The sequence below is a fragment of the Seriola lalandi genome, unplaced genomic scaffold (genome assembly GCF_002814215.2).
Source record: "Seriola lalandi dorsalis isolate HSWRI2012SDOR001 ecotype SW California unplaced genomic scaffold, Sedor1 jcf7180002054688, whole genome shotgun sequence".
NCBI lineage: Eukaryota > Metazoa > Chordata > Actinopteri > Carangiformes > Carangidae > Seriola > Seriola lalandi.
The window spans coordinates 1,990,491-2,005,795 of record NW_019525241.1 but is presented as its reverse complement, the minus strand read 5'-3'; the positions used below and the strand labels follow the sequence as shown (position 1 = coordinate 2,005,795).

General features: G+C 40.1%; 1 protein-coding gene across 1 annotated transcript in view; it reads left to right on the top strand.

Moving 5' to 3' along the window:
• mapk11 (mitogen-activated protein kinase 11) overlaps positions 1 to 14,900 on the top strand; it is a 15,664-nt gene extending 764 nt beyond the window's left edge. The window contains exons 2-12 of the mRNA XM_023423020.2: positions 6,855 to 6,984; positions 7,097 to 7,155; positions 7,387 to 7,498; positions 8,683 to 8,712; positions 8,966 to 9,013; positions 9,096 to 9,210; positions 9,303 to 9,374; positions 9,790 to 9,869; positions 10,107 to 10,185; positions 10,395 to 10,568; positions 11,568 to 14,900. Coding sequence (XP_023278788.1) covers positions 6,855 to 6,984; positions 7,097 to 7,155; positions 7,387 to 7,498; positions 8,683 to 8,712; positions 8,966 to 9,013; positions 9,096 to 9,210; positions 9,303 to 9,374; positions 9,790 to 9,869; positions 10,107 to 10,185; positions 10,395 to 10,568; positions 11,568 to 11,641 — 973 coding nt within the window. The 3' untranslated portion in view covers positions 11,642 to 14,900. The remainder of the gene's footprint in view (positions 1 to 6,854; positions 6,985 to 7,096; positions 7,156 to 7,386; positions 7,499 to 8,682; positions 8,713 to 8,965; positions 9,014 to 9,095; positions 9,211 to 9,302; positions 9,375 to 9,789; positions 9,870 to 10,106; positions 10,186 to 10,394; positions 10,569 to 11,567) is intronic.
• The last annotated feature ends 405 nt before the right edge of the window (positions 14,901 to 15,305 follow it).

Below are 15,305 nucleotides of genomic sequence, written 5' to 3'. Positions count from 1 at the left end.
AGCCCCCCCCCCCACCCCCCGCCTCATACATACACAGCCCCTCCACACACACACACAAACACACACACAGTCTCTGTACTGCTTTAAATATGTGGAGCAACTCTGCAGAGGTTAGTCTAGTGGGACCCGAAAGATGCACGCCACATCTGGAGGGGGAAAACCACAGCTGCTCTCAGTTGATAACATAATGCAAGTCTGACACCTTGGAGCCCGCAGTAGGTGAATGAATGCATCATCTTGTAGCATATTCCTGAATCCTGGCATATACCTGAACACCCACCCTCCTGTCTGTATGGATGCAGACATAGTCAACCTACAACATGTAATTGCTTTAATTTTGGACCAATCCATATCAGCTGGTGGGATACCGTTGCCATGGCAACGTGCTATGGTGATAACCGCCTCCGAGACTCGATATTAATTAAGTTGTTCATAGCAGGCTGATGGCTACCTAAGGAAATGTAGAGAGAATGGTTTGTTTTTTCAAATGACTGATCCCAGAGGAATAATCACAGTTTCAAGACATGAATTAGATATTAAGGCTGCTTTATGCAACCTTGCATGTTGGCACCTTCATAAAGGCAGTGAGAATTAAATGCAAAGCCAGACGCAGCCAGAAAATCTTTCACAAAGAATTGATTGATGCTGGCAGCTAGGCCAATCACTGGATCATGTACAGAAACTCCCAAAAGTTGGTAAAGAACTATTTACACAAAGCTTTGTAGCTATAAATATAAGATATATAAAGAATCTATTTGCAATGACATTATCTTGCAGGTGAAATGGCACCTTCCTGAGAACTGCTTTAAAGCTGATCCATTCATATCTGCACATCTGCACATTCCAGACAACAATGAGAACTATCTAAAATTTGGGCCAGCTTTGCAAGGCTGTAAGTCCCCAAATCCTGCGACAGGGAGTCCAAATGTTGAGATGTTTTGTACCAAAAAGGGATGATAAAGGAAGAAGATTTAAAGTTAGTGAGTCCAAATTTCTCCAGATGGAGCACTCACTCATTTTCTGTTTGGGCTTTCTCTGTGGAAGTGTAGAAGTGTCCATAACTGACAGTTTTCGTTTGAGCTACTGAGCTTAATTTACTGCATCTTATTCTGACTTTGTAAGAACTTTTTGTTACATAAGTGTGGGAGTGTGGCAGAGGAAAATATAACACAAGTGTTAACATGGGTATCCAGAATGAGAATCAAATATTAACCTCAGCAGCCAAGTTCCTTTCAAGTCAGATGTTAATTAAGACACTTTTAAGACATTGAATTAGCAGCAGATGGGATGTGTTTCTCTGTTGGAGCTCAACTTGATGATTCAGGCTCTCACATGAGTATTTTGTGCATAAACATCTAGCATATACTGCAGCTTTAATGCTCTGCTCAGAATAGCACAAGAGCAAAACATTCAGAGAGGTGGATCAGAATCATGACTTTGCTTTCAGCTGATTCAAGGTTATATGGACATGGGAGTTTCTGTAGCACAGTACTGCTGAGGTTAAAGTTTGATTCTCATGTAGAACACCCATGCTGCAAATGCATGTATAGTATTTTCAATGCCTCCATTCAGTGGTACAGATTGTCGAAACAATCTGCCCTAAGCAATGTGGCATTCACAGTTGTGCCTCTGATAATTGGTGTAATGGGAAACTCACTGCCAAAGTCTTTCTGATCATAGTAATACAATTCTCATGTGTATCTATTTCCCTGAAAGGCACTTTCTGGAACTTCTCTGGTTTCACAATAGGATCATGAATAGGACTATACCGAGCATGAAGACAAGGCAAGAGTTGTGGAGTCTCTTTATTCCCCCTTTTATGATAAATTATTGTTTAGTGTCATATACAACTAAACAGTGATCAATATAAGAGCTTTTCATTTGTGACCCATTAACCCTTCATCAACTCCACCGCTCATGTTCTAAATCTGATTTTAAAGTTGATGTTAATTATATAAAACTAAAAAGTAAAATCACTTGGACTGGCAGAAACAGGATGTTTCAATCATTTATTTATTACTTTTAGCTAGCTATTTAAACAATTTATTTCTTAATTTTAGCTAACTATTTAAACCATTTATTTATTACTTTAAGCTAACTAAACCCCATTTATTTATTTATTTATTTATTATTACTTAATTTATTTTCATTTATATGTATATAACTGTTTATTCATAAATTTAAGATACGTGCAACATCTCTGCTTGCTAGCTTACTAGTTCTCATGCACTCTCAGTTGCAAAACATGTTCACGTGTTACAGCTGACTCAGTACATGGATATGTTTTTTAAAAATTCAATTGTAATTTCTATTTTTTCAAACGAATTAAGCTGGTTTATTTTGTTTGGAAGATTTCAGGATTAGCAGGTGTTTTCCTCCTCCTGTCTGTTATAGTTCTCAAGGCATCATATCTGCTATAATGCCTAGAGCCTAGTGAAATGCCTCAAGTTACTGCAACACTTTTTTGAATTAAACACACACACACAAAGGCCTTCCTCCACACACCACCCAGCACTGCCCTGCATTGTTTAATGTTGATCTCAAGCCATTGTCAGTGACTTTCTCATGGCAAGACTTGGTCAGTAAATGGCTGGGGGATGGGAGTTGAGAGTATGACATCTGTATGTGTGGTTTCTTGATTGGGGGGGGTGTTAGTCTCATATAGTCTATTTCTTGAGATATGCAGTAAAACAGCTCTCATCATTTATCTCAAATGGCTGCTTGTTCTCTTGGCCAACCCTCTTGAGACTGCGAGCCTGAGGTCAAGTATCCGACAAGCTCGTATAATCCATTATAGCTAGACATGAAGAAGTTATACCCCAGTCACCCTTGGGAGAGGGAGAACTGAAACACACAGAAACAGAGTCTAGAAAGAAAACAGTGCACTAGGCTAGTGAGGAATGACTATTGAGATTTTACAGCATTACAACACAAGAGAGAGAAGCATCATAAATACAAAGCTTATTTAATAATTTAACATGCAGTGCCGCTTGAATTTTGATAAGTCATGAGGCAAAAAGTTTGGCAGACTGAACACTGTCAGCTCCCTTTGTGTAATCCAGACTCATTGTCTTCTCAGCTTCCTAGTCTCTTTTCTGCTTATGTTTCTCGAGACATAAACTGGGCCAATATTGGACCAATCGAGACTGAACATCAGCAGAGAATATGCATTAAGCTGATCAAGGCTGCTTTCATCTCATGTCTGCATATGTAACATCTGCTCTGTAATCCAGAAATTTGGCACAAAGCCTCTCATTTGGGTAACTATGAATAAAACATGACCGCTTCATATTCTCCTGTCAAAAGGGTTGTGTCGCTGCTTGTCAGATTTTTGATTGGAAATTTGATACAAGCACAAAACGAGACTGGGGTTCCGATTTGTTGCTGATCGTGATTGGATAGATGACTGATCATTTCACATCAGTGCACTTGAAGAGACACAGATGCATGTGGGCTATGATGTTATTGTTAATGTACCTAAAAACAGCAGTGGATTATCAGTGCACTTGAATCATCTCACATTAGATATTACTTACCCCTCCCCTCCACATGCTTGAAACCGGAGGTGCATTAGGAGTCGGAATATTAAAAAAAATCGTGAGACAATAAAGGAGGAGAAAAAATCAATGAAATCAATGCCTTGCTCGGCTGTGTGTGCTGAGAGTGGTGCAGTCAGACCCGTGTATGGAAGATGGCAGGGAGGAAGGTATGTGAGCGAGGCGGTGAGGCCTGGTTGATGTCAGGGACGGAGGAGACTGGCTGCTGTCCTGGCTAGAGCCCGGTGGGGACATCCGGGCAGGCAGCAGGTGATGTCAAGCCGCAGAGCCACACGGATGCGCTCAACTGGCAAGAGTGTAGTTTACTCAAGCATGTAAGCATTACAGGTCATCATGAAATGATACAGTAATATTTACAGTGAGTTTCATACTGTGGAAAAATACAGGAGACATGCATCATTTGGTGGGTACTCACACTGTCTCACGGCGACCACACAGTATACTGTACCTGCCGTTTTTGCATCAGTTATTAAGCTGCTAGGGGCCCCAGGGGAATAAATGTGTCATGGGCCCCTCATATTACTTAAAAAAAAACCCTAACAGTCAGTTATACAACAATAATATGTAGTATTACAATAACAGAAATGTGTGCTAATGGTTATAGCCCGATATGTAAGCCCTCATGAGTCAACATGCGGAACATTTGAAACTGTTTCTGTATCCTTACGTTCACTTCTGTGGGGTCCCCGCTATAAAGGCGATTTCCCGCCTTTACCTCCCCCCTTTCGCTGTTGTCCTCCATGGGAGACATCATGATCATCCAGGTTTTAGCCTTTCTGTTCAATTTCATTCAACAGTTCAATTGCTAGCTTAAACGTATTGTGTAGTACGCTAACATATTGTGTCAGGCAAGTTTTCTGTGTTTTAATGTATTAACTACACCTTTTGTACTCCATGGAGAGTGGCTAAGTTACATGATCACAGTTGACTGGAGGTTAACTGGTTACACATGTCTATACGCTAAATATTAAGATACAGGAGACGGTTAGCTTAGGTTAAGGGGTTGGGTAGGTCTAAACCTTTTGTTTTTGTAGGGATCAGACAGACGAGATATAATTTGTGATCTTGAGAGGTTCTGCTTCTGTTTCCTCCTGTTTCCAGTCTTTATGCCTTTTTTTATGCTGCTAAGCTTCAGATAGCGGATGAATGTTGAACTATTCCTTTGTGGCTTTGTGAAGGACAGAAATTTACACCATGAATCAATTTTGTCGGCTGTCAAAGATTTTGCCATACAGTTAAAATGTATCTGTCCTTTTAATATCTTTGATTGGCTTAGAGGTTAATGTTGCATTGGTGCAGTGGTTAGCATGTCGCCTCACAGCAAGAAACTCCTGTGTCTGAACCTGCCGCCTGGCTGAGGCCTTTCTCTTAGGAGTTTACATGTTTTCCTCATTCCTGTGTGGGTTTTCTCTGGGTGCTCCGGCTTCCTCCCACAATCCAAACAATCCAAAGACATGCAGTTAATTGCCAACTCTAAATTGCCTGTAGGTGTGAATGTCTCTATACTATATCAGCCCTCCCCCCCCCCATTATCCTAAGGGATAACTGGTATGGCTAATGAATGAATGTTGTTTATTTACCAGATAAGCCCGAAGATCTTCCTCTATGCTTATTTTATCCATAAATGTTTCTAAATTCAAAATAAATTGAACATTTTTATTATGTCATTATATATATACACTATATATAGAGAGAGATATTGCAATATAAAATTTCCTACACTGTAAGATAAGATTTTAGCCATATCGCCTACTGCTCGTCCAAAATATCATGTAGCTCCCTAATCGTGCCATATTTGCTTTACTTTTCATGCAGCCATTGCTGGTTTTTTTTCAAAACGTTTACATTGGTCTCCTTTACAGTGGCTTGGAGGCTTCTTCATTGGGCTATATAAAACTGATAGTGAGAAATCCATTGCAGAACAGGCAGTTATCACAGCGACAATACAATAAAATATAGTATAGAGAGTATAGACATTAATTTTTTTACTCACTGTAAAAAAAAAAAAAAAAATTATATTGCACACCGCAAAAGGATTTTCCCTTAAAGTGATCAGAATTCACGAATATAAACTAATGGTCACATTACACAATACAGTGAATCATTTCTAAACCTACAGTATAAACCTTTCACTGTTCACACTTTACCCTATTTTAAATGTCCACTTGTTTCACTTCTTGCTTCTTGCTCTGTTTCTGCTTTACTCAACAGCATTGCTCATTTTTCCTTCCTGTTTGTCTGTTCCGCTCTCTGATGGCTGTATTATTATTAGTGCATGTGTTGAAAAGCTGGCAAGGCTGAAAAGAAATTGGCACCACAAAGGCAGTGGCATCATCATCAGCAGCAGCAGCAGCAGCAGCAGGGCTCAGCATTCGATATATGGAATGATATTTACATTTCAAAAGTGGGAGGTGGTATGAACTGCCACAATTATACAATATCTTACATCCTCACTTCCCTTGTTCCACCACATCCTCTATCACTGTCCCTCTCGCCGCTGTCCTGTCTGTCTGTCTCTCTTTCCACTCTCAGACATTTATCACAAATATGTAGACATACTCTCAGCTGAAGTTTGAAGGAATCTTTTTGGGAGAGATGCTTATTCGCTGTCTTGCTGAGGGTTAGATAAGAAGATTGATACCACTCCAGCAGCCAGTTAGCTTGGCTTAGAATAAAGACTGGAAACAGTTGCAAACAGCTAGCTTACATCTATCCAAAAGCACCAAAGTCCACCTACCAGCACCTCCGTAGTTCACCAATTAACACGTTGTACCTCATTTGAAGTACAGGAAATAATTTACCTTACCATAATGACTGGAAACCTAGCTCTGTCCAAAAGTAACAATGTCTTAGGAAGTCACTGTACCTACCCAAGCTATTGTCCCGCAGGTAAAGAGTAGTCTATTTTTAGACTTTGTTTTTTGTACTGACTACAATGAGATGTAGTGAGCTTTAGAGGTGCTACAACACGTAATCTTGAGACAGAGTCAGACCAGCTATTTCCACCTGTCTTCAGTCTGTATGGTAAGCTGAGCCAACCATCTTCTCATTGTATCTTAATGTCGAGTGCACAGATATGAGAGTGGTATCAGTCCTGTTGTCTAACTCACAGCAAATAAGCATTGAAAATGTTGAATTATTGGTTTAAAATGTAATTTTGGTATCATATGTTGCCCACATCCAACAAAAGCAATAGGGTTTAAATGAAAAAAAACCCTCAAATTTGCAAAGTCATGTCAATTGATGTACATACAGACACGTTTTTAATATTTACCTCTCTCTGTTTTCTCTTTCCAGTTCGGCGTATGATGTGGTCTCAAGGCAGAAGGTTGCCGTGAAGAAACTGTCCCGGCCTTTTCAGTCTCTGATCCACAGCCGCCGCTCATACCGGGAACTCAGGCTGCTCAAGCACATGAAACATGAGAATGTTAGTGCTCCTTATAGAAATACCCAGAGACAGGCAAACACACAAACAGACCTCTGCACGTTTCCACTCCATTACTGATCTGCTTTACTTTTCTTTGTTTCTGTCTCTGCAGGTAATAGGGCTGCTGGACGTCTTCACACCTGCTGCAACATTAGAAGACTTCAATGAGCTGTAGGTTCTTTAAACCCTTGATGTTTACTGCAAGATTCACAGCTGTCCAACTTACACCAAAAATGCAATGACTCTGTTATTAAAGGGCATGGTGACGGAGATGATCCTGGGGATTATAGTCTTGTAGAATTGTCTGACGGTTGCCAGGGCAGCATCAACATGCTCTCCTCTAACTGGAGCTCCCCTAACCCCACCCCCTGTTCACCCTACATACATTTTGCCCTTTTCCAGCTACCTGGTGACTAACCTGATGGGTGCAGACCTCAATAACATCGTCAAATTTCAGAGGTTGTCAGACGAGCACGTGCAGTTCTTAATTTACCAGCTCCTCCGCGGCCTCAAGGTAATTTATTCCACCATGATACACCTGCTATATGCCACACTAAATGCAGCATAGTATACAGCATGTGTTAGTATGCAGATACTACACCAGTGGTTCCCAATTGTTTCCTCTCAGAAGTACCCCCTTATTAACCCCATCAAGTACCAAATGTTTTAATTTGAACTGATTTTTAACTGGATGTTATTTAACTGTACTCATTACATATTGATTATTATGTCAAAATATTTCTTTTTCATACAATTTAACTGTCAATGTTTAGGTCATTTTGGTCAAGTTTGCCTTGGTGCTACTAACTTGAAGTGGCAGAAGTTTGAAATTTAAATTATTTAGCCATAACTTTTTTGCTAACTATCTGAATATTTATCTATTATTAACTAAAATATTTTAATTACTAAAAAATACTTGCACTATTTATTCATTACTTTTAGCTAAGTAGCATATTTAACCGCTTAGCCATTATTTTTAGCTAACTATTTCAACTATTTATTGGACTTCTCTGCTCGCTTGCTAACTAGCTTTTATGCACGCTCAGTCTGAATAATGTTCAGGTTCTACAGCTGACTTGATATGTTAGAAAGCAATGGCAGTGTGCACAGCTCCAAATCCTGGGCACTGTATCAAGTGCACGATCGTGGCTGAGTCAACAAGACAAGCCGTCATCAGTGTTAAACTGAGGCTGGCTTATAGCTGAAATATTAAATAATAAGACTATTTAACTTTGTTGGCATTTTCTTTATCATGTTGACTTTATATGTTCATTCTATTTTTTTTTTTTATCGTAATTTATCAGCTACATTTTTCCTCGTCTCCTGGGGAACAGGAACTCCTGGTTAGAAATCACTGTAGTATAAACTGCTTGATTCACTGATGTGAATGCAGTCTGTCAGCAGTCTGTCTGTCAGAACTTGGACACCATAGTCTGTGTTGCAGAAATACTCGAATTTTACAGTGTATTGAAATTGACATTATGCTATTCTTTGTGAATTGTATCCTGTGTTTCCCTGCTGACACTGAATCAGTCTGGCAGCGCTGGCTGTCTGTTCGGCCTTGCCGGTTACCATGGGATAGATAAAAGCAGTCTTCCCTTCGGCAGGGGCTAATATGGTGAACTGCACTGTTGACCCATGTCTCCCTTTATGTCCCCCACCCCATCCTCCTGCCCCACCCCACTGCCTGCCGAACAGTACATCCATTCAGCGGGATTGATCCACCGAGTGAGTGCCTTCCCTTTGCTCTTCTTGCCATTTTGACCACCATGTCTGAGAGATTGTTGCAGCACTTTCCTGATTCAAAATGGAAAATAAACCTCTTTTTCTTGACCTCTAAACAGACAGCTTTCCCCCTCGTATTTCCTCTATTAATTGTGGTTTTGCAGTTTTGTATTCATATCCATCCCTCTCTCTGCAGGTACATCTTTATTCTAATCATGCTTCTCTCCTCCTTTGTCTGCTTCACTATCTTTTCCAGGACCTCAAGCCGAGTAATGTGGCGGTAAATGAGGACTGCGAGCTGAGGGTAAGACTGACCTTCAGTTTAAACCTGCAAATCCTTCACAGTATGAACCCCATACCTTAGATAAACTATACCTGTTCTCCAGATCCTTGACTTTGGATTGGCCAGACAGACAGATGACGAGATGACAGGGTATGTGGCGACTCGCTGGTATCGAGCGCCGGAGATCATGCTGAACTGGATGCACTACAATCAGAACGGTACGATGCCATCAAACTATAGACATTTTCAATCTATTTTTTTTTTGCAAGCTCATTAAATGTTATTAAACCTCTGGTGTTTCTGTTTCCAGTTGATATTTGGTCAGTGGGATGCATTATGGGAGAGCTTCTGAAGGGAAAAGTCCTTTTTCCTGGCTCTGATTGTATCCTTAATCAGCATGGCGTGAGTCCACCGCAATTTGCAGCTTGCAACCTTCCATTACCTCTTTAAAGTGCCGTGTGGATGCAGACTTCTTGTGGATTTGCATTACAATCCCAGGCCTTTCTGAAGGGGAGGTGCGTCAGCAGCGAGAAGCTGGGAATGAATAGGGTCGATCACAAAGGGCTGAATTATCTAGGTTGTTGTATTCGGTGTCTAAAACGAATTTGATTTACTGATCTTTGTATGTTGTGGTGCTTGTGCTGTCTAGAGAAGACGAGCTGACTTTCTGCTGTGTTCAGCAAGTAGAGTTTCTGTTTTAGTTTATTTCCTGTGTGACAAGATAATATGAGTCAAATCCTGCAGGTTGAAGACTTTTCACAAAAATCTTGATGGCCCTTGACCCCTCCTTCTCTGAGATATTGACCAGCTGAAGAGAATCATGGAGGTGGTTGGGACTCCGACACCTGACTTGTTAAAGAAGATCTGCTCTGAACATGTAAGAGAGGGAAGACCAAATAGAGGGATGATTGGGAACAGTAACTTCAGTAACACTACAATTACCTCCACTGATGAAAGCAACCTGTTCTAATTCATCAATCATTCCGTTGACAATGACATTGGCTGTTTAATCGTCAATATGTGTGAGAGTTGGGGTGATTGATCACTGACTGTTTGACACCAAATGATCCACATTGTCACATGCCACGAGTTGAAAGCTTGTCTCTATTTGCAGGCACAGAAGTACATCCAGTCTCTGCCCTTCATGCCTCAGCAGGACCTGGAAAAGATCTTTAGAGGAGCAAATCCACTAGGTAGGTGCTGCTCTGCAGATTTGATTACCATACTCTTAAATTCAATTGCAAGCCTTGTTACAGAGGCTGTTAAAGCTCAAGTTGCTTTCTCTCTGTATTGTGAATGAGAAATTCACTTATACAGGTTTGGTCCTTTGGTCCTTTAAACTCGTCTCTAACCATTTCCCAGCCCTCTTTCACAAGTCTGTCTGTGTCTGTCTCTCTATTAGCCGTTGATCTATTGAAGCGTATGCTGGTTCTGGACTGCGATGGGAGGATCTCGGCCAGCGAGGCTCTGTCACACCCTTACTTCTCACAGTACCACGATCCAGATGACGAGCCAGAGGCCCCGCCTTACGATCAAACACTGGAGAGCAAAGACCGAACTCTAGAGGAATGGAAAGGTATAGCTTTGATTTGAAAGTAACACAATATATGGTCTAAAACCTACAGTGGCCATGAAAGCTCAATGCACTACAGATTAAGAAAACACATGCAAATACACAAAGCAAATTCAGAAAACATCTTCAACAATTTGACAACACGTGCTGCAAATACTCATATGACAACGGAAATGTCTCCAGGGGACAAGTGATGAACCCGGTTGAGACGCACCTGTTGTTCAATGCTGTGTGACCTTTCAAGTTAAAAGCATCGAGTAATAAATGCGCATACATCCATGCAAGTGTGTGTGAGTGTGTTTGTGTCCCCTGGAAAACACTTCCATTGTGTTGAATTTGCAGCTTGTTTGTGTAATTGGTTGTGTTTTGTCTATTTGCATGTGTTTTCTTCGCTTGCAATGTGTTGACTATAGTCCCAGGAAGAAGACAAAATTAAAAACATGACATGATTGTAGCATATCAATGGCACTTTCAAATGTCCAGCCAATGTCTTCCTCCTGTTTAATGCTCTCGCTTCCTTTTACGAACAGTTGTAGTGGGGCAGTTTTTGATTTGCAGAAGAAAAAGTTGCACAAACTGATGCAACAGATTTAAAGCGAACATTATGCAATGATGAGTTTAAGCTTGCATGGGTGTTGCAAGAATGCTGACTGCAACGCCAAAGTGATGTGGATTTTGACATATTGCCATTTACAACATCATTAATATGATAATGTTTCAGTTCATCAGTGAATTTTATGGCTTGTGAAATGCCCCAGAGATGACAGTCACTGTGGATAATTCTGCATTGTTTGCATCTTAATTCTGACTAGTATATATAGACTAGTATACCTAGCTGAACACGCACAAATATAATAGCGCTGGATAAAGCTTGCACCAGAAATATACCTCGATTTTCACAGTTAATTACCTCATGTTTTGACAATAAAATGTCAAGATAGTGCTTTTTTTTTACTGCTTCAACCCCTAACACATATAATTCTCTCACATGCATTTGCACAGAGTTGGTTTTCGAAGAGGTGAACAGCTTCAAAGAATCCGGCAGCAAGACCGATAGCCTTCAGGTGGAGCAGTAAGACTCCCTCTGCTCTACCTACACCTGGAAAAGGACCGCGAACTCAGTGAGTGGGAGAAGGACTGTGGCCAGGAAACGCTGCATTGCCCCTGCTTCAGTGTGACTGTGTTCGATTACCTGTCATGAGTGTGTTTGAGCAGCAGGGTAGGACGGTCTCCACAGGATCAGATGCGCACATTACAATTTACAGGGAGCATTTTAGATTAAGATAGAAGGATCTCTCCAGTGCAGAAAGTTGCTTCCTCTTATGTTTCCACTCGGCAAGGGTAAAAATGAAGAACTCAACTACGTCAGGCATCACAGGACGTGAGGACTCATATGAGGGAGTAACTTTAAGGAACTGAACTGTGTTAACAGACTGATAGAAGGGTATCGAAGGAAGAAAAAACGTACACTAGGATTTCCAAAGCTACAGCAGGAAAACCATCTGGTCCCTCATCATGACAAATCCCATGAGCAGTCACTGCTTACATATAATGGAATTCATGTTTAAAGGCTTGCAGCAATGCCACGTCATGTCACAGAACAGCTTTAGCCTGCATACTACTGCATGATTTTTGTGCATTTTATTATTACAGCATATTACTGGTACTGTACTATAACCATTAAGACTGCTTATTGCACCTGCCACACTGGTATTAAACCGGTCTGAGGGTCAGAGAGAGGCATTACCAGGAACGTGACCAACTTTCAACCTAGCTATCCTTTCCGCGCAGTAAAAAATATATTACAAAAGCAAACAAAAAAACTGCTCTTCTTTCTCAGATGAAAACCATCCGTCTCCTGTTTACAGAATAGTAAACACCAACTGTGCTATTAATTAGCAAGGTAATAGATATATGCCAAAGCTGGAAGAAAATGACCGTGCTGCAGGTCTGTGTTTACAGTGAGACCTCACTTCTCATATACAGTTTCTGCTGATGGCTGATTTCTGATCACCTGTTGGCTTCGGCGCCACGCCATCAGGTTTCCATAGTTCTCTGCTGTGTCTTATGCAGCCATGGTTTGTGTTTACAATAATTAAGATTACAGGCATTTTGTAAACTGTTAGAAACAGTTTCCACAATGTGTGTAACAGCACTGGACCTGTAGCTCCGTCCAAACAATGACTGGTCAAACACTGCGACTGATGATTCGCATTAAGCAGCCATATTTGGCTGTTGGTGGCAACCAGTGAGCTCACCAGTGATCTGTCATGTTTCTGCAGCTTCTTTTCAGTTTTCAGTTCGAAATGCCTGAGTATTATAAAGGAATCTATCCAGATTGTACACATTCATTAGTGACCACAGTATTCAAGCATTGGGATGTTTACCTCATGCGTGAGTATTTCAATGTTGCTGCAGTTCTTTGCTTAGTGCAACATTATTTTGCCCACAATCATATCGGGAACAGGTGACATTTGTATAAGTAGCATGAGCTCAATGCTATACAGATTATTACAACAAATTGCTGATTTCCTCACTGACATTGTGTCATTCAACTTGCAGCAGACTGGAATTTTAGTTCCATAAACTTTTTTGTTGAGGTAGAAATAATCTGGTTGTGTTAAACGACACTGCACAGAGCCAAAAGACCAAATGTTTTATGACTAAATAGTGAACGTCTGAAAATGTCAAGGGGTAAAGAGGAGTTCTTTGAATAAGAATGGAAAAAAAATACAGTCTGGCATGAGTCTTATCATGCATCTTTAGTGTAGTGTGTAGTGTGTAGTTAACATCTGATCATGTTCAAATCTATTTAAGATCACACATTAGAAATATCTACCCATTTATAAAAGACCAGTTCCTCAAACCACTTTCAATGTGGAGCTTTTTGTGATGCCAAATTAATGCATCAAACTGCATACTTAAACTGTCAGCTGCTGATTAGAATAGTACGAAAATACTACCTAAAGTGTGGATGATAGAAAATGTCTTTTGAGGTTTAAGTAGATGCAGATATGAGATGAACAAATGGAGTGGTCATTAACCGATGCAAGTAGACATTGTAGGAGATAAAAGTGTTATAAATCATAAACAGATATAAATCCAATTTATATTTGGCTGCCCCAGATGTATTCTAAACATAATCTGTGTACTATGTTGATACAAGTTGGATATGGATGTTTTCTAGGTTTGTTTTTTATCCTAAATGACCTCTAATGTCAAGGAGCAGCAGAAGTAGCCCTTACGTTAGCAAGCCTAGTAAGCTAGGTTGAATTAAATTTTTAATACTAATGTACTTGTATAACAACAGTGTGGAGTACCATGGTTGGCACTCAAGCTTGAGGTTCACTTTGCTGCAGATATGAGATGAACAACAGACTAATAAGTCAATTTAATGGAATTTCACAAATACCAGTCAGATACCAGGGCAGTGCTAAAAAGCTCAGACAGCTCATGAATAATTCTTTATATGACTGCTCCAGACACACCCTTAATCTGTATACTGCTGTAAAGCAGTGTTCAAGGTTAACTGATCTTGTAATGAAAAGTAGCAACACTGGTAGCTGTTTAGGTTAGCTAAATAGCTAGCTAGCTCCGATTTTAACCTAGTTAGTTGAAATTAGTTGTATGTGTGGGTATATAGTTTGGTGTGTTCAAAGTCTGTGCTGTCTGAATTCAAGTTGGGTACTAATGGCAGGTGTAAACAGGGTTAATTATTTAGGTTAGTTTGCCTAACTGACCTTTTAATGCCAAGTAGCAGCACAAACAGCTCTATTTAATGTGTATTTTGGTTTGTCACTCTATCGTCGTGGATGGAAAACTGTTTGACTCAGTGAAATTAGATTATTTCTACCTCAAAGAAACATTAGTACAACTAAACATCAATTTACCATTTTGAAATAATTTTTACAAAATACAAGAAAGGAAACATAATCTGAACTATTTTTTTCTGTAATGGTTCACAATGGAGTGGTACATGTAGCCTTTTGTGCAAGTTTGTCCATTAACACTGGATGCAAAATGTCAAAGTGTGTTAGAGCTCTGAATGTTAAAGTGTTACTTGCTTATGTGGATGTTGTACACGTGGTGTGGATTTGAATATCAAACTGCAAACCGAATGTATATGTATACTGTATGTATGTATGTTTCCAGTTAAAGGTGTCTTTTGAATACATGGTGGCATGTGATTCCACTGTAGCCACGAGTTACAAATCACTAAGCTGAATGACAGCTCTTGATTTTCAAATGATTCAGATGATTTTTGCATTCATCATCAACGGGTAACATGACTTGGCAAGTCTTGGCTTCAACAGAATAAACACCATCATTTCTGTTTGTCAGTATGTTTTTTTGTCACACATGTTCTCTGTAGCATTCAGTCATTCTTTTATGCACTGTATATAGTCGAAGGTATGTGGACAGTTTTTTGAGGTCCCTTGGTTTCAGTTAAAGGTCACAAATTGTATAAAGGTAGATGTCCATGTCTTCTTTGATTATAGATCAGGTCTAGGTTCTATATTAATACTGTGAAAGTATCAAGACATGCACACAACCTGTATTCAGAAACTGAGCCTTAAAACCAGCTGTTAATACTTCTGCAAATTTTTGATGTCACAGCAAAGCAGTCATCGCTCTCAGCTAAGCCCCAAAGGCCCACCTACCTCGCCTCTTGCCCAGTGTAGATTGGATGGTATAGTTATAACAGATGGATGGATGTGCTTCCAACATTATGATGGGGGG